The sequence below is a fragment of the Lissotriton vulgaris genome, chromosome 5 (genome assembly GCF_964263255.1).
Source record: "Lissotriton vulgaris chromosome 5, aLisVul1.2, whole genome shotgun sequence".
In the NCBI taxonomy this organism is placed as follows: domain Eukaryota; kingdom Metazoa; phylum Chordata; class Amphibia; order Caudata; family Salamandridae; genus Lissotriton; species Lissotriton vulgaris.
The window spans coordinates 1,240,188,211-1,240,211,172 of record NC_141693.1 but is presented as its reverse complement, the minus strand read 5'-3'; the positions used below and the strand labels follow the sequence as shown (position 1 = coordinate 1,240,211,172).

Below are 22,962 nucleotides of genomic sequence, written 5' to 3'. Positions count from 1 at the left end.
GATGATGCCCGATGTGGTCGTGATCTCAATACATGTGCTTTAAGATTTTTTCTGCATTCCAAGTCCTACTTTTCTCTTTTGCCTTCCCATGGGAATAATTTTCCTCCGACGCCAGCGTTGCCTACCAACATGCTGTGAGCAACCCAGGTTTGATGATACCTTTGACCCTTGGAAGGTGCATAGTATGTCCCCCGCTGGCTCCATACTTCAGGGGACGTGGACGAGGGGTAGGTGAATCAGCCCATCCTTCAGAAAGTAAGTGCCCTTTACCGGCAGGCTTGTCGGCCATACACATGCCGGCAGGAGCATTTTTTAATAGCGATTGTTCTCATTGACAGAAATCCTGAAACGGGAAGGAGCATTCCCTGAGAATTTTTTTTCCAGGCAGTCCAAAGGGCCTAATCCTTAATGCAGGAAGGCAAGGTTTAGGCATTGTTTCTTACTGCACTTGTATGGTTGTGCTTTTATTACACACTTTGCTTCCACGTTATCTCAGTGCATATTTGATGAGTATGTGATGTCAACAGGACAAATTGAGCATGATTCTCAATATATTCTGATTAAGCAAATAAAGTGCCTGACAGATAATAGTTTAACTGTTATTTGTTATGATTGTCTTTTGCAACCAGGTCACTAGTACTTGAACTGCAACCTACACATAGGGAGTATAAGTTGGTAATATAGCCAAATTGTTGGGTGTCAATCACAGAGGCGGGGATCACGGCCTTCACAGTATTAGATTAGGATCTTCATCCCTAGGGAAGATTAGGTGCAGTTTTATGGGTCCTGATGAAATGTAATTAATCCTTAGGGACAGAAGATGCATGAAACATGTTATTTAACCACACATGTATCTTGTACCAAATAATGGATACTTAATACAAGATACTAGGAACATTATTTCCTGAGTTTTCCCACTTTATGCCTTTTAACCTAGACATAGATCTTCTATTCCCAATTAAAAAGACAGCAAAATACCTATAGTCAATTTTATTTATTCCACCCTGACATCCAATCTTCCAATTTAGTTGCTGGTGATCACTAATATACCCATGTTAGAATTGGGGGTCTCTAGTTGGCAGTGGCTTGCACCTGTCCAATTAGGGACCCTTCCTTCTACTCAAGGTTAGGGGATTTCACACCCAAGATAACCCCTGCTCACCCCCCCTTGGTAGCTTAGCACAAGCAGCCAGTCTTATCTCAGAGGCAACTGTCAGTCTACGCCCCACATGGATTTCACAGGCAGACAGAGGCACAGAATGGTATAGCAAGAAAATGCCCACTTTCTATAAGTTGAATTTTCATCCCACAATTTAAAAACCAATTTCAAAGAAATATGTGTTTTTAAATTCCAAATCAATATGTCTTCCCAATTGAAAGTTACACGTGTAAGATGTTGCAAAGCAGCTCCAATGACAACCTATGGGAGAAATAGTCTTTGCAAAAATGAAAAACGAAATTGGCATTATTTCCCTATCAGGACATGTAAAACGCACTAGTACATGTCCTACTTTTCACATACACTGCACCCTGCCCATGGGGCTACCTTGGGCCTACAGTAAGGGAGCCTTACATGTGAAAAAGGGAAGAATTGTGTCTGCCAAGTGGGTGCACTAGCCAGGTTGACAAGGAAGTTTACAACTGCACTCACAGACACTGCAGTGGCAGATCTGAGACATGGTCGCAGGGCTACTGTTCAAGTTCAAGTTCTAGTTCGGGCATTTATATAGCACACTACTCACCCAGAGGGTCTCAAGGCGCTAGAGGGAGGGGTTCATTATTTGTCGAAAAGCCAGGTTTTCAGTTCTTTTCTGAAGGAGATGTGGTTCTGAGTAAGGCGGAGGTGGGTGGGGAGTGAGTTCCAGGTCTTGGCTGCCAGGAAGGAGAAGGATCTGCCACCCATGGTGGATTTTCGGATGCGCGGAACTGCGGCGAGGGCTAGATTGGATGATCTTAGTTGGCGTGTGGGTTTGTAGAAGGACAGTCGAGTGTTGAGGCATTCGGGTCCTAGATTATAAAGGGCCTTGTGTGCGTGGGTGAGAAGGCGGAAAGTAATTCTTTTGTTGACGGGAAGCCAGTGGAGGTCTTTAAGGTGTCCGGTGATGTGATCTTGGCGCGGGATGTCTAATATGAGTCTCGCAGACGCGTTTTGGATGCGCTGGAGTTTTTTCTGTAATTTTGTTGTAATTCCGGCGTAAAGTGTGTTGCCATAATCCAGACGACTCGTGACCAGTGCATGGGTGACAGTCTTTCTTGTCTCGAGGGGGATCCAGCGGAAGATCTTTTTGAGAATGCGAAGGACGTTGAAGCAGGAGGACGAGACTGCGTTGACTTGTCTGGACATTGAGAGAGAGGAGTCTAGAATGAAGCCAAGGTTACGTGCATGGTCTGTGGGTGTGGGTGCTGTGCCAAGAGCGGAAGGCCACCAAGAGTCGTCCCAAGCTGAGGGGGAGGATCCTAGGATGAGCACCTCTGTTTTGTCTGAGTTGAGTTTTAGGCGGCTCTGTTTCATCCATTCGGCTACTTCTTTCATGCCTTCGTGAAGATTGGTTTTGGCGGTGTTGGGGTCTTTGGTGAGGGAAAGGATTAGCTGGGTGTCGTCGGCGTAAGAGATGATGTTGAGGTTGTGTTGACGCGCGATAGAGGCGAGAGGACTCATGCAGACGTTGAAGAGGGTGGGACTGAGTGAGGATCCTTGAGGTACGCCGCAGATGACTTCGGTGGCCTCTGAGTAGAATGGGGGAAGTCGGACTCTGAGTTCTCCCAGCGAGGAATGAGATGATCCAGTCCAAGGCTTTTCCTTGTATGCCGATGTTGCTGAGGCGTTGTATAAGGGTGCTGTGGCAGACTGTGTCGAAAGCGGCGGAGAGGTCGAGTAGGATGAGGGCCACTGTTTCTCCGTGGTCCAGGAGTGCTCGGATGTCGTCGGTCGCTGCAATGAGGGTGGTTTCGGTGCTGTGTTTAGCTCGAAATCCGGATTGAGATGGATCAAGGGAGTTGTTGGGTTCAAGGAAGGCAGCGAGCTGGCTGTTGACGGCTTTCTCGATGACTTTGGCCGGGAAAGGGAGGAGTGATATGGGTCGGTAGTTTTTCAGTTTTGAGGGGTCTGCTTTGGGTTTTTTCAGCAGGGCGCTAAGTTCGGCGTGTTTCCAGATTTCTGGGAAGGTGGCAGAGTTGAAAGAGCAGTTGATGACATCGCGGAGTTGGGGTGCGATGATGGAGTTAGCTTTGTTGAAGATGTGGTGGGGACAGGGGTCAGAAGGCGAGCCAGAGTGGATTGAGTTCATGAGGCGAATGGTGTCTTCAGTGGTGATTGGGTTCCAGGCACTGAGGTTGTTAGTTGGAGGATTGGGATCTGAAGGGGTGGGGCGGGTTGATCTCAGGGAGTATTCTTGAAGCTGTTGTGGATGTCGGCAATTTTGTTGTAGAAGAAGGAGGATGGCGCATCGCAGAGGTCTTGGGAGGGAGTGATGTCGTTGGATGCTGCGGTGGGGTTAGTGAATTCTTTGACGATATTGAAGAGTTCCTTGCTGTTATGAGAATTGTTGTCGAGACGGTCCTTGAATGCTGATTTCTTGGCGGATCGAATCAGTTGGTGGTGTTTGCGGGTGGCTGTCTTGAGGGAGGCCATGTTGTCTGAGGTTGGGTTTTTTCTCCAATTCTTCTCCATGGTGCGGCACAGCTTCTTGGATTTTTTAAGTTCATCATTGAACCTGGGAGCCTTTTTGCTGGCTGATTTCAACTGGTGCTTTTTCAGGGGTGCTAATTCGTCCGCACTGTGGGTAATCCATTGCCTGAGGTTGGTGGCCGCTTGGTCTGGGTCCATTGAGAGGGCGGGAGGGTTTTGGTTGAGTGATGTGAGGAGTTGGTCGGTGGTGATTTTGTTCCAATTTCTCCGGGGAATGGGTAGTGGACGGTTGTGGGTCAGGGTGGTTTTGTAGTTTAAGTGAACACAGCTGTGATCCGTCCAGTGGAGAGCTGTAGTGCGATCGAAGGAGATGTGCTTGCTGGAGGTGAAGATAGGGTCGAGCGTGTGTCCGGCTGTGTGAGTGGGGGTGTCAACAAGTTGTTTGAGTCCGAGATTGGCCAGGTTGTCCAGAAGGGTGGTGGTGTTGCTATCGAGTAAGTTTTCAAGGTGGTAGTTGAGGTCTCCTAGAAGAATGTAGTTCTCGGAGGCGAGGGCGTGCGGGCTGACGAAGTCTGTGTGTCGTCGCTGAATTGAGTGCGGGTGCCTGGAGGCCTGTAAATGAGGGTGCCTCTAAGGGTGGTTCTGGGGTCGGTGTGGATCTGGAAGTGGAGGTGTTCGGCGGATGCAAGATTGTCGTCGGAGCTGGTTGTGATTTTGATGGTGTTTCTGTGGACGGGTGGCGATGCCTCCTCCAGTTTGATTGGTGCGGTCTTTTCGGATAATCTTGTAAGCGTCCGGTATGGCTATGGCGATGTCGGGAGCAGAAGATGCGTTCATCCATGTTTCAGTAAGGAAGGCGATGTCAGGTAACGCAGTGTCGATTAGGTCCCAGAGTTCTGTTGCATGTCTGTGGACCGAGCGGGTGTTCAGTAGGATGCATTTCAGGCGGTTGGGTTCGGAGATGTGTGTGGAGGAAGTGGGTTTTGTGAGGGTCCTGAAGCAGTTGAACTTGCAGGAGAGGCAGGCAAATGGGCCGTGGGTACGTCCTGGGGTGGCCTCGCAGCATTGTGGTGTGCGTCCGGGGTTGAGGGCGAGGAGAGTTGCTGCATCATATGTGACTCTAGAGGGCTGGGTACCGCGGGGACCAGGGGGTCTGGCGCTGGGCGCGGTCCAGGCGCGGACGGGCGTAGACGGGCTTACCTTTGGCACACCTTCGGCGCAACTGGGGCGCGACCGCTGCGCGTGAACGCTGCACGTAGAGACATCAGTCACATGTGGATAGTGGAGGGGGAGGGGCGAGGGAGGGTCAGCTGGGAGGCGGGAGCGGGGCGGAGCTACGGGCCGGGAGGCACCGTCACAAGATGGCGGCAAAAACAAACGAAAACACGGGGCGAATGCGTGTCAGCAAGCAGGCAAGGATCCACACAGCAACCAAAGCGGACCTCTAATTAAAATAAAATTAAAGCGCTCCTACAATATGCCAGCACGAACACCCAACAGAGATTCGGCTCACAAACAGTGTGAAAGCACGATCAGAGCATCAAAGACCCAGGCACCAATCTTAACGCGCTGCGAGTATGCAGTAAGCATGTACAGAATTCTTTACTACCCCTAAGCTTAATTAAATGTTACCAAGCAGCCAAGCGCTACGGTATCCGATGGCCAGGGAAGCGTGGGGGAGCGACCGCTACTGCCAGAGACTCATGTGAGTGGCACAATCAGTGCTGCAGGGACACTGGTAGCATTTGATTTACAGGCCCTGGGCACACACAGTGCACTTTACTAGGGACTTGCCAGTAAATCAGATATGCCAATCATGGATAACCAATCACAATTTAAACAGCGAGTACTTGCCCTTTTAGGCAATGGCAAAGTACACAGAGTTCTAAAACCAGCAAAACTGAAATGTAGCCCATTGTCAAAAACAGGAGGTCAGAAGCAAAAATACAGAGAAAATACATGCCAAAGATGCCAAGTCACAAAAATCAGACCAGACCACTTCTGGTGAATAATAAGATCTCCCGCAAAGTACCTCGAGGGGCCTTTTGAGCATTGCAGAGCCAGCCCATCAAGGAGCAAGGCCAAATGATGAAGCATGTCACCTTCGGTTTGGGCAGGGATTGTGCTCCTATGAGCAGATACTCCTACTGACTGATTTGGATCTTGGTATTTAATATATTACCTTGATATCAGAACAGAATACTCTTGTTTTTTCTAGAAGACAGGAGAAGGTATACTGTACAGCTAAAATCTCTGCCCTCCAACGATCAAGGCACAAATACTTTACGTATCACCTCCAAGTTAAGCCTGATTGCTCTGCGCCAAGTGATTGGGGTGTAGCGCGCAGGTTAATTTGGGGTTTCCTTGTGCCTTACCCTGATAAGGTTTGTGGTTGCTGCTTGACCAGGACTGACACCCGGTCAACACACAACCCAATTTCTTTCAGTGAACAATAAAAAACAACCACAAAGAATTACTCACTTTGCTTTTTGAGCACCTTCAGCAAGAATTAGACATTGCAGCACATTAAAATGGCAGAAGGATCACTTCGAATTTGTAAAAGATCCCTTGATTTAATAAAAATGTGTGTTTAATAACATTTTTGCACAAAACACTGCAGCATGCAGTATTTTACTGTGCTAACTGGGCTCAAATTATGCCTTGACTCCATTTTGGTTTCTGTCACAGATAAGATGTTCGTTTTCATTTCTCTCTTTATCACACAACAAAATGTGCATGGCAATAATGTTGTGTATTGACATGCTTTTCTTGAAGAATCACTGTGGAAGCCGTTAGCAATGTTTAAGGCTCTTCCTTTACGCCTGTATTCATTTTGTGAGACTTCCCTGTTCTGTCACACCTGATAAAATTAGGTTAGAATAGGGCACATTGGTATTCGGTTAGGGGATAGTGCTGCATGGTGACAATAGATGACTTCTAATTCTGTATTGTGATTTTCATTGACTCCTCTTGTAAATTTTTCTATGAAAGATGGTACATTCTGGAGTTAAGCCATTCCTTTTACTGCTGACTATAGAGATTGAGCACCTATCAGTTTGCCTTATGCTTTGGACTAGGAATATATTCCTCTGAATCTTGGGGCTTATTATGACGGCGGGTGGACATCAGTCTGCCCGCCATCGTTGCGGTGCAGGGACCGCCCTCAGACATGCAGCGGTCCCACCACTGCAATTAGGAAGTGCCTGCCATACTGGCGAGTGCATCCTGGGCTTTTGACATTGCGGGCGGTGCTGCTGACTGCAGCACCGCATGCAATGTCAAAAGTGCGTACACAGCATTTCCCTGCACTACGTGGCAGGCACCACGCGGTGCAGCAGTGCAGCGACACTCACCCCTCAGGGGGGCCCACAACAGGCCCCCAAAGCCAATCCCCACCGGCCTTTCCATGGCAGCGCCATGAAAAGACCTTTGTTTACCCACATCCTGATTTGGCGGACGGTGCCTGCTAGGCACCACCACCATTTCAGGCACCCTGCACCCTCCACCAGGCAATCGGGAGGATTACCTTTGGCAGTGAAGCCGCGGGTGGGCTTTTTGTCCGCAGCGGCACCCACAGCCATCCTAATTTGGCGGTGGGTAATGCGCTTCGTGATGGCGGAGGGACCGCCACCACCGGCCTGACAGTGGCGGCCTTTCCACCATCATAATGACCCCCATGACTTTGTCATGCTCTTTGCTGAATTTGATTGAGACTCATGCTAATTCCCTATATTGATTTGTTCTGCATTTAATTACTGAATATTTTTGCCTTTCTTATTTTGCCTTGAATTATTTTGATAAACATTTTTGGTTTACAATTTACTATCAGTGTCAGAAGGCTTATTTTCTTTCAAATGCTAATTATTTAATCTGTGCTTGGGCTCCGTTTAAGGGCACATTGCCTCATACATGCTTAAGGTTCAACATTGTCCACTATAATGCATAGCTACTTTTTCTTGATTACCAGATAAGATAGAGTCAACACCTTATAGAAAAGAAATTTCCCAACTTGGAGCTTTTCCATTAAAAGGCAGGACTTGGCAGCACTGCATAACTTGGGAGCCATGATAATTGGCCAAATCCTGGATCATTGGATGAGAAGCGTGGGCAAATTGAGATTACATTTCACAAACTCTCTTGAGCCTAGCTGGCATGCATTTGCTCATACAGGCGGGTAGGGCAAGCACACACTGGCAGCTGCTACGCTATGGCGGAGGAGCGTTGCACACTGCTTTCAAGCAGTGTGAGAAGCAAAAACATGCTGCTTTGTGGGTGGGAGGGCAGCTCTGCTCTCTGTCCTGTCCTGTCCTGTGCAGAAGCGGTCGCTCCCAGCACCTCCTCCCTGACTTGGTATCGTACCTGCGAATCTCCTGCATTTATAGCGCTTCTTGACCCGACTTTGTAGCGCTTCCTGAGTTCTCACTGCTTGTGTGCCATTTACTGTATTGTATTTAACTGTATTTGTAGCGCTTCTTGACCCATCTTTGTAGCGGTTCTTGACCCGACTGCGTGGCTGCACAATCCGATCACTTAAGGGAACTTTGCTTTGAAAATAGTGCCAATCATCCTAGCGCTCGTGAGCCCTCCATTGCGCTTTATTTTCGCAAACCTCTGCTGCATTATTCCCACCCCACAAGCGGCATTACCCCGTCCTACCCTGCAGCATTTGTTTTGTTGCTGCCATTTTGATCTCGTTTGTTTGGCCGTCCACACACACCTTCCCCCCACCTCGCTCCCGCCTCCCAGCTACCCCTCCCACGCTCCGCCCCCTCCACTTTCCACTTAAGTCAGATGAACCAACGCGCAGCGTCCACGCGCTGCGGTCGCGCCGAAGGTGCGCCAAAGGTAAGCCGTCTACGCCCGTCCGCGCCAAGGCCGTGCCCAGCGCCAGACCCCCTGGCCCCCGTACCACCCACCCCACCCGCATTACATACAACGCCTCCACCCTCTTACCCCTAAACCCCGGCCGACTCCCCAACTGTGCCCAAGCCGCACCTGGACACACCCATGGACCCTTCACATGCAACTTCTGCAAGTATGACGGCACCAAGACCAACTCCTCATCCACTGACACCAACCACCTAAAATGCATCCTGCTCAACACCCGCTCGGTCCACAGACACGCCATTGACCTTTGGAATCTACTAGACACCATCTCTCCGGACGTCGCCTTCCTAACAGAAACATGGATGAACGCCTCCTCAGCCCCAGACATCACCATTGCCATCCCGGAAGGCTACAAGATCATCCGAAAAGACCGCACCTATCAAACAGGAGGAGGCATCGCTATCGTCCATAAGAATTCCATCCGCATCTCAACCAGCTCAGACGTCAACCTCGCTAGCGCCGAACGCCTTCACTTCCAGATCCACACCGACCCCAAGACCACACTCAGAGGCACCCTCCTCTACAGGCCACCAGGACCCCGTGCACAATTCAGTGAAGACATCACTGACTTTATCACCCCACACGCCCTCCCCTCCGAGGACTACATTCTATTGAGAGACCTCAATTTTCACCTGGAAAAGAGCAACGACAGCAACACCACCACCCTTCTGGACAATCTCGCCAACCTCGGACTCAAACGACTTGTTAATACCCCCACACACTACGCAGGTCACACACTCGACCCTATCTTCACCTGCAGCAAACATATCTCCTTCAGTCACACCACAGTTCTCCATTGGACAGACCACAGCTGCGTTCACTTTGTCTACAAAAAGACCACAACCCACAACCATCCTCAACCTACTCTGCGAAGAAACTGGAACAAAATCACCATTGACCAGATCTCCTCCTCGCTTCTTCAAAACCCCTCTGCCCACTCATCGAACCCCAACCAAGCAGCCATTAACCTCACTCAATGGCTAACCAACAGCGCCGACAACCTAGCACCTTTGAAAAAACGCCAAATCAAACTAGGCAGCAAAAACGCCCCCGGTTTAACGACGATCTTAAGAAATCCAAGAAACTCTGTCGCTTCCTTGAGAAGGCCTGGAAAAAAGACCCAAACACAAGCACCAGGGACACCTTCAAAAACGCCACCCGCATACACCACCAACTGATCCGGACTGCCAAGAAAGCCGCATTTAAAGACCGACTAGACAACAACGCCCACAACAGCAAGGAATTATTCAACATCGTCAAAGAGTTTACCAACCCCACTGCCAACTCCAACAACATCACTCCCTCTCAAACCCTTTGCGAATCCCTACGTTCGTTCTTCCACGACAAAATCGCAGACATCCACAACAGCTTCGACAACCAACCCGGAGACCAACCCACCCAACCTTCTGCCGTACCTTCACCCCCTTGAACATCCTTAATGACTGGAACCCAATCTCCACTGAAGACACCATCCGCCTGATGAACTCCATCCACTCAGGATCCCCCACAGACCCATGCCCGCACCACATCTTCAACAAAGCAGACTCCATCATAGCACCACACCTCCGAGACGTCATCAACTGCTCCCTCAACTCCGCCACCTTCCCGGAAAGCTGGAAACACGCCGAACTCAGCGCCCTTCTGAAAAAACCCACAGCTGACCCCACCGAACTCAAAAACTGCCGCCCCATCTCGCTCCATCCATTCCCGGCCAAAGTCATCGAGAAAGCGGTCAACAACCAGCTCGCCGCCTTCCTCGAAACCAACAAATCCCTCGACTCCTCACAGTCCGGCTTCCAAGCCAAACACAGCACTGAGACCGCACTCATCGCAGCAACAGACGACATTCGAACTCTACTGGACAATGGAGACACAGTCGCCCTCATCCTCCTCGACCTCTCCGCAGCCTTCGACACAGTCTGTCATAGCACCCTGTTACAATGCCTCAGAAACATCGGAATCCAAGGAAAAGCACTGGAATGGATCACCTCGTTCCTTGCCGGAAGAACTCAGAGAGTCCGCCTCCCACCAAGTCAGAGGCCACTGAAGTCATTTGCGGCGTGCCACAAGGATCTTCACTCAGCCCCACCCTCTTCAACGTATACATGAGCCCCCTCGCGGCCATCGCACGCCAACACAACAAACATCATCTCCTACGCTGATGACACTCAACTGATCCTCTCACTCACCAAAGACCCTAATACCGCCTAAACCAACCTACATGAAGGAATGAAAGAAGTAGCCGAGTGGATGAAGCACAGCCGTCTGAAACTGAATTCAGACAAAACAGAAGTCCTAATCTTAGGTACCTCCCCCTCCGCCTGGGAGGACTCTTGGTGGCCAGAGGCCCTTGGAAAAGCACCCATCCCGACGGACCACGCACGGAACCTGGGCGTCATCCTGGACTCCTCACTCTCGATGACCAGACAAGTCAACGCCGTTTCATCATCTTGCTTCAACATTCTTCGCATGCTCAAAAAAACATTTCGCTGGATCCCCACCGAAACTAGAAAAACGGTCACCCACGCACTGGTTACAAGCCGCCTGGACTACGGAAACACCCAATACGCCGGTACCACCGCAAAACTTCAGAAAAAACTCCAACGCATCCAGAACGCATCAGCCAGACTCATACTAGACATCCCGCGTAAAGACTACATTTCTGGTCACCTGAAAAACCTCCACTGGCTCCCCGTCAATAAGAGGATAACATTCCGCCTCCTCACCCACGCACACAAAGCACTTTACGAACTTGGACCCGAATGCCTCAACACACGACTGTCCTTCTACACCCCCTCCCGCCAGCTACGATCTTCCAACCAAGCCCTTGCTGCTGTTCCTCGCATCAACAAAACCACCATGGGAGGAAGATCCTTCTCCTACCTGGCGGCTAAAACCTGGAACTCACTTCCCATTCACCTTCGCCTCACTCAGAACCACCTAGCATTCAGAAAGCAACTTAAAACCTGGATATTAGACAAGTAATTCCCCACCCTTCTTCAAGCGCCTTGAGACCCTCTGGCTATGTAGCGCGCTATATAAATTAATTGACTTGACTTGACTTGAGCAGGGGAGGAGTGGTTTGTCCACTCCTAAGTTCACAATGACTGTTTGGTCTGCCCTCTCAGGCTGCCCAAACTAGTCATGCTCACTTTCCTCGTTCTCCATGCAGGCTGTAATGCAGCCTGCATTGAGATGCCCACCTCTCCAGCCCCTGGATAAGCGCTGTGACAACCATGATGCAGCATTGCAGCATTGTGATTGGCTTAGGGAAGGGAGCCTGGCTGTTTACTTCCTGTTCCTGAAGTCAGAGGCAGGGGTGCAGGAGCAGAGACGCGGGACCTGGCGACAAGGTACGTTTTTAAAAATGTTTATTAAGCTCCCTTCTGTAAAAGTGACCTCCGCTTGCACCCGCATCCCCTCCACCTGCGAGCTATGCCGGCCGCCACTGCAAGCACATCCAGGTGGGAAACTATTTACAGCAACTGCTAGCATGAACCGACGTGCTCACCCCAAATTTAGCGCAAACTCGCAAAAGTAACTGAGAAACAATTAAACCTAAAAAGTAAGCCAACATGCGTCAACTCTGAAGGCACCACCCAAGAACAAGGCTTGTCAGGGGTTACAATACATTCATTGTGCTGTGTGAGTGTTGCTAATTATTAGCAAAAACAGCAACAAAACAAGTTGCTCCCCCTTTCTAAGCGAATCCCCTGGATCGAATGGCTGCTATGGTTTACCTTAACAAACAACGTTCTTCTTTGCTTGAGTAGTACTTCACTTTTCAAATACATTTCCATTTCGTTTTTTTCATACTAATATTTTTACATTTTTTTGAGCATGCCCCAACAATACATTTTGCATGTGGCGTTCACTGGCTCAAGTGGCAGCTCTTTATGGAAATATAGAGGACAGAGTCCCACCTAGAAATCAAGCAGGTAAAAGCAAGGTCGCCTTGATTTTAACTTCTGGAACCTTGAGAAACAATGAAACCTGAATATTAAGACAAGATGCGTAAATATAGAAATCAATCCACCACTCTGTTCACATTATTTTCCTAAGGTGACTTCCCGCATGTGCGTTCTTTGGTGTTTACTTGTGTCCTGATCTGCACCCTGCAGATGCATTTCAGGAGAAAAGGTTGGAGCGGAATTCCCTTCTGCCCCTTCAAGAACCCCAGGACGGGTGACAGAAGATTAAATTCCCCCTCCTGCAACAAAAGACGAAATATTGCCATTCTTACCTCTTGGCAGGCAGCTGCGAGCTGTTCTTCTAAGGCTCCCACTCTTTCTAATGCTGCACGCAAGCGCTCTCGCACCTAGAATTAGTTGAGAAAAGTACAATTGTCAATCGACCATGGAGAACTAGTTTTGCAGCATGAAGATGTTGAGAGCACATAAAAGCAGCATGCACGTGGATGGAAGTGCTACGTCCATGAGCGATCAGTGGGTACGTGCAACCCACCTAGGATTTTTCCAAATCAAAGTGTGTCCCTTGATGGATAAAGATTGAGAATGCCTCAGCCCATATCCACATTGAGAATGGAACCAGTAATTGTCCAGTCCCGGGATGCAGTATTAGTGTACCTGTGATAACTGGTATCGGACACATACCCTAAAGTTGGTAAAATATTGGGTCATGTTCCATGGTGTATCATGGTGGCTTTACTGCACACCTTCTTGTGAAAAGAACCATAGAATGTTCAATTGCACTCAGCCCTGGAGTAGTGTACTATGTCAGTCCACTGGCTCATGGTTGGAGAAGGAATTTAGGACAAATACTTAGTGGGTGCATCATGGTGGCAAGCAACTCGTAGGATGCGGTGGAAACAGCACTTCAAAATGCCACCAAGTCTTCAACACATCTACTAGTTTAAATGCAGGCAATATCTGTAAAACCTTGCCCTCTCATCTTAAATCACACCTTCCACCTGACAATGTATGAGGTGAAGCAGAAAATCTGTGTTAACATGTACAAGTACTCCCAATACTTGTGGAAGTCCCTCAAATCAGTATTTGTCATGATTATAACTCCAGTGTCAAGGAGCAATTCACTTTACACAGGCAATGTACTACACCCCCTTTCTGGACAGTGAACTAAGGATGTTTAGAAGACACTAACCCTGGTATGTAACCATGGATGGGAACTAGAGGCACAAGGTGCTAGGAGCTAGCCAGCCTCCAACACGAAATATTAAACACAAGTGGGGCTGCTCCTAGTGAGTGATCTACAGGTGCCTAGAGATGCGTGATTGGTGGGGGCATCTTACAAAAAGTGAAGGACTGGCCTCACACACCACCTGGTGTCATGCTTCATCATAGGCCGTCCTCACTCTCTAAAAACTCGGTTTGATAGAGGGTGGGTATACACCTGACGAAAGGGATGCACTTCTAAACTAAGTGGGGGCCTGTGGGTAGTGAAAGTGATCTAAAAACCATTACAGTTGTCATAGAGATTAGTTTTAATAAATTAGGCAACTGTATAATGTTAAAAGAAGTGTGCGGTGACTCAGAAAATGATTATCCCGACGGGGAGGCGAAGCGGACACAACTAGGTTAAGCGGCGGAAGGCGCACGGAGAGACAAAAGTCATTAAAGGGGTCTTCCCCCAAGCCTCCCATGGAGAAAGTAGGTTAGAGTTCTAGGGCTAGACTTGAAGTCCCATAACAGTGGGGATAGTGATAATTCACACCCCATATAGTGGTTGATCTTTATTTAATTATTTAATTATAAAGACGGATCCCATTAGATATAAGGTCCTGATGACTGCCACGTACCCGCATGGGACATTGGGCAGAAACATGTTGACCACAAATACCACAGTGAAGGGATAATAATTCCCTTAGGCACCACACACTTCTCTTAACACCATACAGTTGCCCAATGTATGAAAACTAATCTTTATGACAACTGTAATGATTTTTAGATCACTTTCACTATCCACAGGCCCCCACTTAGTTCAGAAGAAGTGCATCCCTGTAATCAGGTGTATGCCCTCCCCCTATCAAACCGAGTTTTTAGAGGGTGAGGACAGCCTATGATGAAGCATGACACCAGGTGGTGTGTGAGGCCAGTCCTTCACTTTTTGCAAGATACCCCACCAATCACGCATCTCTAGGCACCTGTAGATCAGTTCACTAGGAGCAGACCACTTGTGTTTAATAATAAATAAGGACGTTTCACTGAAATGTCACTCAATACACAAGTACCAAAGGCAGGTCTGATGTAATAATTCAGAATCCTGTCCTAAGACCTCTTAACAACAGCCTGAGATGTATCTAATGTGGTTTTTCCTGCTTGGTAAGCAAAACACAAAGTTAAAAGTGCAAGGTGTTTGGGGGGAAGGGGTTCTAACCTATACCAATTACCAATGAAAACGGTATCAAAATGTACATATTTGTGGTAGTTAAATGGGGTAATCAAAACACGTTATGTTTACATTGAATCAGGCCTTCTCTTCTGCACCAATGCTCCTCTGGCTTTCAAGGAGAAAAGCAGGACACATTTTGTTTTAGTTTCGCTCAAGGTAAAAAAAACAGTAAACAAGAAATCATCATATATAATTTTAGGAAACGTTGCGGTGTTGAAAGCAATAGTGTTTACCATTGCTTGAACCTTAACGCGATGAGCCCCCTCCGTGTTCCCTTGAGCAGACTTGTGGAGGTATCTTTAAGTACAGAGGAAGATAATGTGTGACCAACTGAGTTCAGTCACGAACAGCATTGCCGTGTTTATTCCGATACAATGCTCTGGAGTACAGTAAACGTGAACCGTGTTTAGTCTGTACTTCAACATTGGCAGAGGCCGTGGGCCGCCCCCTCTCTCCTCCCTCCTGGCAAGAGGCACACTTTATTTATATGCATGCGGTGCTTTTGAACAGTAACAATCACGAATGTTTCTGTTTACAATGAACGGATGTGTTTCTTAAGTGTTAGCATTTTTTCAGTAATTTCAGTAGAAGCCTGGAAAAATACAGACTTTGTTTGGCTGAAGCAGATAGGCATAGAGCAGTCACGCCTCCTAGGAGTACTCAAACTCTCCAGTTCCATTGCACTCAGCTTTCTGCAAGGGGGTTACCGGTCACCCAGAAGTAGCAAGAGTGAAACACGTGTCAAGATTTGTGTTTTACCAAACTTCAAAAACTAATAGTAATACATCAGACATACACTGAGAAAAAGGAAGAGTGAGCAAAAGTTAGAATGTTTAGTATTGTAAAGTGTTATAACTAGAAGCCCATAAGGCAATGAAAATCTGAACATGTAGTCCAAACCTCAAAATAATTGATGCACTATTGATGGGTTCTTTCTATTTTTGACATTTAACATTTTGCATGACGTGAAACCTAGATGGCAATGCACCTCTCTTGCACATAGCGGAGCAAAAGGAAACTAGTGTGTGCTTGACATTTTCAACTATGTTTATGTTTCTTACTAGTTTAACCTCCTGCCAATGACTGCCATGGATTGTCATGTTTTTAGGTCGAAGGCCTAAAAGGCTGCGCTTGCGCAGTCTTAGGCATGAGATTTAATGATTCTTAGTAGCGCAGAAGGTCCCGCCTCCCTGCCCTCTCTCTCCTTCATTGGCTGGCTTCCTAAACGGAGGCCAGCCATTGGAGGAGAGATGCGTCACTTCAAACAAGCCCCGTCTTTTTCGGATTTGGGGGCGTGATTTTTTGCATTCTTTAGCCCTGTGACGTCGTCCGTCACTCAGGACAGCAAAACCACGCCCCCAAATCCTCAAAATCCGGAAGCTTGTGTCCGCCATTTTCTATCCTTCGCAGTGAAGGTAAGACCGTGTTTGTTTCCCTCCGTGCCTTTTTCCCCCTGTCTGTTTCCCGCCCCCCTCCCGCTCTCCGTGTATTTTCGCTGTCCGTGTGTATTTGTGCCTTCTTCCCCCTGTCTGTTTCCCGCCCCCGTGTATTTTCGCTGTCCGTGTGTGTTTGTGCCTTCTTCCCCCTTGGTGGGCACGAGTTGTAGGGACGTTTGCTGTCCCAGTGGTTGAGCGGCGGTTGGTGTGGCATGGGGCCCAGCAGGTCAAGGGCAGGCGGTTTTCGGTCCCAAGTGCGGCATGTTGGGATAGGCCGGGCGTTGGAGTGTTAGACGCGGCTCAGGGGGCACTGCTAGAGTTAAGTGTGGATATGCCCGACTCCCGCCTGGATGGTGCCGCGATCCTACAGTGCTGAGCGGCTATGCGCTATTGTTTTGCTGCAGACCCGACAATGACGGAATTGGCGATGGTTGATTGATCGAACGGGTGGGGCTGCAGCCTCCCAGCATTTCAAGCTTCTGTTGAATATCTAGTCGGGGGTCGCTTGGCAATGGAGGGTGCTGTTTGTCCCGGTTGTGTTTGTTAAAAGATGCCGAGCTTGTGCTGGCAGCCAGCGCCGGGCAGCCTCTCTTCGGTGCTAAGCCCGAGCAGTGTTGGGTCTGGCGGTGTCCGATCGTTGGAGAGATGGGAGCAGGCTGTGGCTTAGGTTGGCGGGCTGTCTGTGGGTAATGGTGAGTTGATTTGTAGTGGGAGGCCCCGTTTGTGGGAGGCCCCCGTTTCGCACATATTTACGGCACAATTGAATTCCGGGACCTATACATAGGCTTCCACTTAGAGCTGGGTTGGAAGGGACCGCATCTGCACATTATAAATCGGGTCGCTTGCCAATTTTCGGCAAGACGTGCTGTAGTGGGGTGAATATTGCATGTCAGTTGTTTAGTCTTCATAAGATGTTACAGGCATCTGCCGCGCGATTGATATAGTTTCAAGTGTTTACCCTAGGAACTGCATTAGAGTGGCGAGCTTGGCTCTCATTATTTAGGAGGCACATGTTTGGCGACGCTGCATCACGCACGGACACTTCATGAGCGTTTTTGTATTAGTTCATTCCGAAGATCGTACGCTGCTTACTGTCTCTTTACTATATATGCGAGTCTGGGAAGCGCTGCAATATGTGCTAGACACTCAGCCACAAGAACAAACGTTACGTGTGGTGACGCGGAGCCTCGCGTGGTCCCAGGATGCGTCCTCGGGCGTCGCATGTGTAGGGCTACTGTTGTGTGATGCGTTTCTGTGAGTGACGGTGTCCATTTCTCCTCGAGTGCGGATCCAGCATATAGTGACCCCCCACTGGGGCTGGGAGCTCGTCGCGGGTCGCGTTCTTTTCGAAGCATAATAGCTTGCCGGTCCATGTCGTCTATGAAAGTGCTTGCTAGGATGTACGGCTGGGGGGGGCGCTTTCGGGACAAACGCCGTGCAATGAAGTGGTATATCAGCGGTTCACTGTATCCCCTGCTCCCCGTGTCAGCAGGCCAAAATAGCGCGGTGGGAGAGCGTTAGACTGAAGATCGAAAGGTCCCTGGTTTAATCCCGGGTTTTGGCACAATTTGCACTGCAGCGTTATAGATTACGGGTTGATGGGAATCTAATTGACGGCTACATTATTTATTTAACTATGCAATTTTATGGTGCGCAGGTTAATACCCTGGTTCACGGGTACAATCACAGTTGTCCTCCTACACCCTATTTGGAACGTGCCCTCATTCAAGGAAATCAATGTGATAACTTTCAAAACTTAACGAGGGGACTGCGTTTAATATATGAGGTGGCGCCGGAATCCCTTATCTCGTCAGGGCCTGGTATCGCGATTGTCGGCAGGAAACATCATCCTGCGACTGCCTGCCTCTCTGCAAGCGGTTCGTCCGCGACCCAAGTGTTGTGCGTCGTCGGTCTATCTAGAAGTACTGATTGTGCCTTGCTTCTCAATTGCTTCTTGCAGCATTCTGCCTTTAGCTCGGCAAAGGGGGTTGAACATTGAACCCATGTCACCTCAAATAGACCTAGCACATATTTATTTGTGAATAGCTCTGCCTAGAAGATGTAGGATTGTAAGTATAGCACATAAAATCATTACTCACTGTCCACCGCTTCCAAGACAGAGAATCCATTACAGCTCATTTACAGTGGCTAAGTGTGGGGACTGTTAAAACATTATTTTATATAAAGAGACCACAGTTACCTTCGGATTTCAACTGTGCGACAGGAGATTTACACGGGAGTCGTGTTTTATGCCACAAGCTGTATTTTTAGGCTGTTAATGACAGTCTCTTATGCATAGGATTTGCGTGACATTAGCACGTCCAATTCGATTCATTTCTAATTGGTTGTCCAATTCGATTCATTTCTAATTGGTTGTCCAATTCGATTCATTTCTAATTGGTTGTCCATCATATCTAGAGCAGGCAGGGGCAGTACGTTGATATGTACATCCACTAGAACCCATATGTGAAAACGAATCTTTTAATTCACACGGCGCTTACGTATTTGTCACGTGCAGCATAGGCGTATTAGGCGCTATAAACGCAATATCTTTCACTACTGCTATCTGGAAAAGAAGGATCACTATGGTTCACATAACGTCACTGATAACTGATGTCACTGAGGCGCGCTCCGTAGGAATGCCCTTGGGAAAGCGCTGCGAGGGGGAGAAGATCCGGTACCTACTCCGGTTCTGAGAGTGCAAAGCCAGTTTAGAAAAAATTTAATGACATGTTCTGAGTTTCATTAAACAACATGAACAAGACGTCGATACCAGAATAATTGACGTTGAGTTAGGGCAGGTGGATTTCTTTCATACAGCGAGCAGGAGGTAGGGGCGTTGCGGGCTCATTCAAATCGGCCCGACTTCATGCCCGGTTTAATAGCACGTTTTAAAAACTCCATGCCAGCTCAGGCCCACCCACGTAATAAAGGGCAAAAGTCAGGAAGCAGGAGATGCCCACATGCTTGGCTTGCTGCAACAGTGCGACGTGGCGGACACCTTAGGGCAGGGAAAAGAGCTTCCGCCGGCAACTATTATGTGGGCATATCTGCAGGATAATTTAGTGACTAGGCAGTGGGCGAGTAGGCAATAGCCTCGAAGAATTCTAGTATAATACATAAGGAACTTCTTGCCGACATGTTAGAGTAGCACCGAGTGGTTACTCAGGTCGGACTGTGTCACAATGTTTAATTCAAATGTCACCGTACACAACCAGCCGGGCCATTTGTTTTCCTCGGTTAGCAGCTGATGCTTTGTCTAGCTAAGATAGAAGGATATCAGAAGCCGCCAGACATTTATTGTGGGAGGGACACACTTGTAGAAAACAAGTGTGCATGGTCCAATTTTGCGTTTTTAGGGCTGTCTGAAGAGAGCTGTCGTGTTTCACTGCATAAATGGGCAGATTGCTGCTGTTTACGTACGCAACATGGTGGTTGGAATAGCATCAATTAAAGTAGTGATGTAAAGTAGTGATGTCTCTCTATCTCACTACCGCACTCTCTCTCTCTCTCAAATACACTAACTCACTTTCACTCTCTCATACACTACCTCACTCTCTCTCTAGCTCACTACTTCACAACATCGCTCTGTTTCTATCTCAATACAGCACAACAACTCTCACCCTCACTACCTCATTCTTTCACTACCTTACTCTCTCTATCTCTCACTACCTCACTCTATATCTACTTCACTCTCCCACAAAACAAAAATAACTACATCACTACTCAAATTATATCTATAAAACTATCTCACTCTCTCTCTCACTAACTCTCTCCATAAAATCACTCTATTTCGATATCACTCTCACTACCTAACTATAACACAAGTTACTCACTCAAAAAATAACTACAACACTCTCTCGCTGACTCACTCTCTATCTTACAAGTTCACACTCTCTCTCCAACTCACTACGTCTATCTCACTAACTCTCTCTTTCTATCTCACTAAGTCACTTTCACTCTCTCTTACACTACCTCAATCCTTCTCTATCTCACTACGTCACAACATCACTCATTGTTTCTATCTCCCTACCACCAAAAATCACTCTCCATCACTAACTCACTCTTTCACTACCTCACTCTCTCTGTCTCACTACCTCACTCTATCTACCTCACTCTCTCTCTCGCTACCTCACTCGCTCTCTTTCTATCTCACTAAGTCACTTTCACTCTCTTTCACTACCTCACTCTCTCTCTATCTCACTACCTCACAAACTCACTCGCTGTTTCTATCTCACAACCTCAGAACATCCCTCTACCTCACTCTTTCACTACCTCACTTTCTCTGTCTCTCACTACCTCACTCTCTAGCTCACAACCTCACAATGTCACTCTCTTTCTCTAACTCACTACCTCAATCACTCTCTATCTCACTACCTCAATCACTCTCTATCTCACTACCTCACTCTTTCTATCTCACTAACTCTCTTTCACTCTCTTTCACTACCTCTTTCTCTATCTCACGATATCACAACATCACTCTATGCTTATATCTCACTACCTCACAACATCCCTCTCCCTCACTACCTCACTCTTTACTACCTCACTCTCTATCTACCTCACTCTCTCACTACCTCACTCTCTCTCTATTTCAATACCTCACTCGCTCTCTCTATCTCACTCTCTCTCTGCTAATGCAATAGGTATCACATATGCAAAATACAAAGCTAATGCCAATACAAATGACAATGCCATTTATTTAGGGATACAAAAAAGATAAAAAAATAATGAGCAATTCCAACAGCTCTACCTATAATATTGCCAAGACCATTGCATTGTAAATGCTTGTTAATTATGCCAACGATACCCGACTCCTTATCCGGCTTAGCAACTCCCGTCAGGCTCAGGAGTCAGTCAAAAAGCTGCTCAGATTCACAGTGAATTGGATGACGGCCAATTTACTGAAAATAAATTCCGCTAAAACCGAAGTGCTCGTCATTCCAACTAGTAATAGCCACTGGTGTGATTTTTTTTGCCTCTGGAAATAGGTGCCGCTCCGGCACTAATCCCGGTTGTAAAAAGTCTGGGTTTGAAAATTGACTCTGAGTTATCTATGTCCAGCCAGGTCACCACAGTGGTTGGAGCCTGTAAAAGACTATTAAGACAGCTACGAAAACTTGCTCCTCGCCTATCAACATCTTCATTACAGTCAATTGTCTCCGCTACCATCACCTCTAGGCTGGATTATGGGAATGCCCTCTACATCGGCCTCTCACAGAAATTTATCAGGAGTTTGCAGGTGGTGCAGAATGATGCGGCTAGGCTTATTATAAGACTTCCTAGAAAGACACATGCTACCCCTCTGTCACATAAACTACACTGGCTCCCCATTAAACAAAGAGCTCAATTTAAGGGCCAATGTATTGCCCATAAGGCAATCTACGGCCAGGCACCTAGGTATATAAAAGATCGCCTAGAGAAATATGTTCCTAGTCGGACACTGCGCTCAACTGAGGCCTGCTGTTTAGCTTCTCCCCGGTACATTACTAAATGTGCTCTAGTGACTTGCTCACTTTCTCTATAAGCGCTTAGAGACCTGAAGGTGATTGTGCGCTATATAAAAGGCATATAACATAACATAACATGACTGTGGGCAACTGCACACTAGCCACCAAATAGCAATGGCAATACTCCTTTGTTACATGTATTGGGAGTTGCGCATTTCCCAAACTGTAAAAACTGTAACTTAAGAAATATGTGTGTAATGGGTTATTAGTAGGGGAGGATGTGATTCCTTCCCAAGTAACAAGTCCAAAATACTGTCCCAACACACCAGCCCAATAAATAAAGCTTGACTCAAACCTTGCTAGCTATGTAACACAACAGACAGGCTTAACTAATAGAAAGAGTGCGAAGTATTTACCAGTACCAAAATAATATAGAAAGTCAAAACACAACACAATAAAAATTTCACAAGAATAAAAAAAAAGTCAATTCAATTTTATTAAGAACACTAATACAAAAATGATTACAATCCAATCGGAAACTAGAGGTATGATTTTTTTTGTCAAACTTCTGTTTATTGAAATTATACATCATACAAACAGGCAAGATCCTTCATGGTCTCTCCCACCATCCCCCCATGCTAAAGAGTACACAGTGTCTTAATACGCAGGAGTCTCAGTATTATATCCCATGCCTCAAGTCAATTTTTCTGTCAGTTTAGCGTTTTTTACAACGTTTATAACAGTGGGGCAGTATCTCCTCCCAAAATGGCTTAATGGTTGGGCAGTCCGACCAAATGTGGAGAAACTCCCCCAGTAAGCCACATCCCGCCAACAAAGATCGGATGTTTGTGGAAACATCAGTTCAAGTTTGGTAGGGAAAAGTTACCAATCAAAAAGTCTTTTGTACTGAGCTTCCCTGAGATCCAGTGAGTGATTATTCTTGGCGATGTCAGTACATAGATATTTCCACTCCCTCTCCGTCCTTTCTCTCCCCAGGGTTCGCTCCCCGAAGTGGATGTACCAAGGCGCAAGTGTTGTAGAAACCAGCAAACCATACAGATAAGAAATCACCCCCTTCATGGATCCCACTCTCCGTACAAAGGATTCTATTGATGTTAACTCCCATGTAGCAGCCTCCCTAACTTGAGGGTTAAGTTCCCAATGCTTAAGTTGGAGATAGTAGAAGTGCTCGATG

At 47.4% G+C, this 22,962-nt stretch overlaps 1 protein-coding gene across 1 annotated transcript in view; it reads right to left on the bottom strand.

Annotated features, from left to right (window-relative positions):
• Positions 1-22,962, bottom strand: part of PPFIA4 (PPFI scaffold protein A4) — a 2,319,747-nt gene that overhangs the window by 1,699,948 nt on the left and 596,837 nt on the right. The window contains exon 4 of the mRNA XM_086923084.1: positions 12,759-12,833. Coding sequence (XP_086779210.1) covers positions 12,759-12,833 — 75 coding nt within the window. The remainder of the gene's footprint in view (positions 1-12,758; positions 12,834-22,962) is intronic.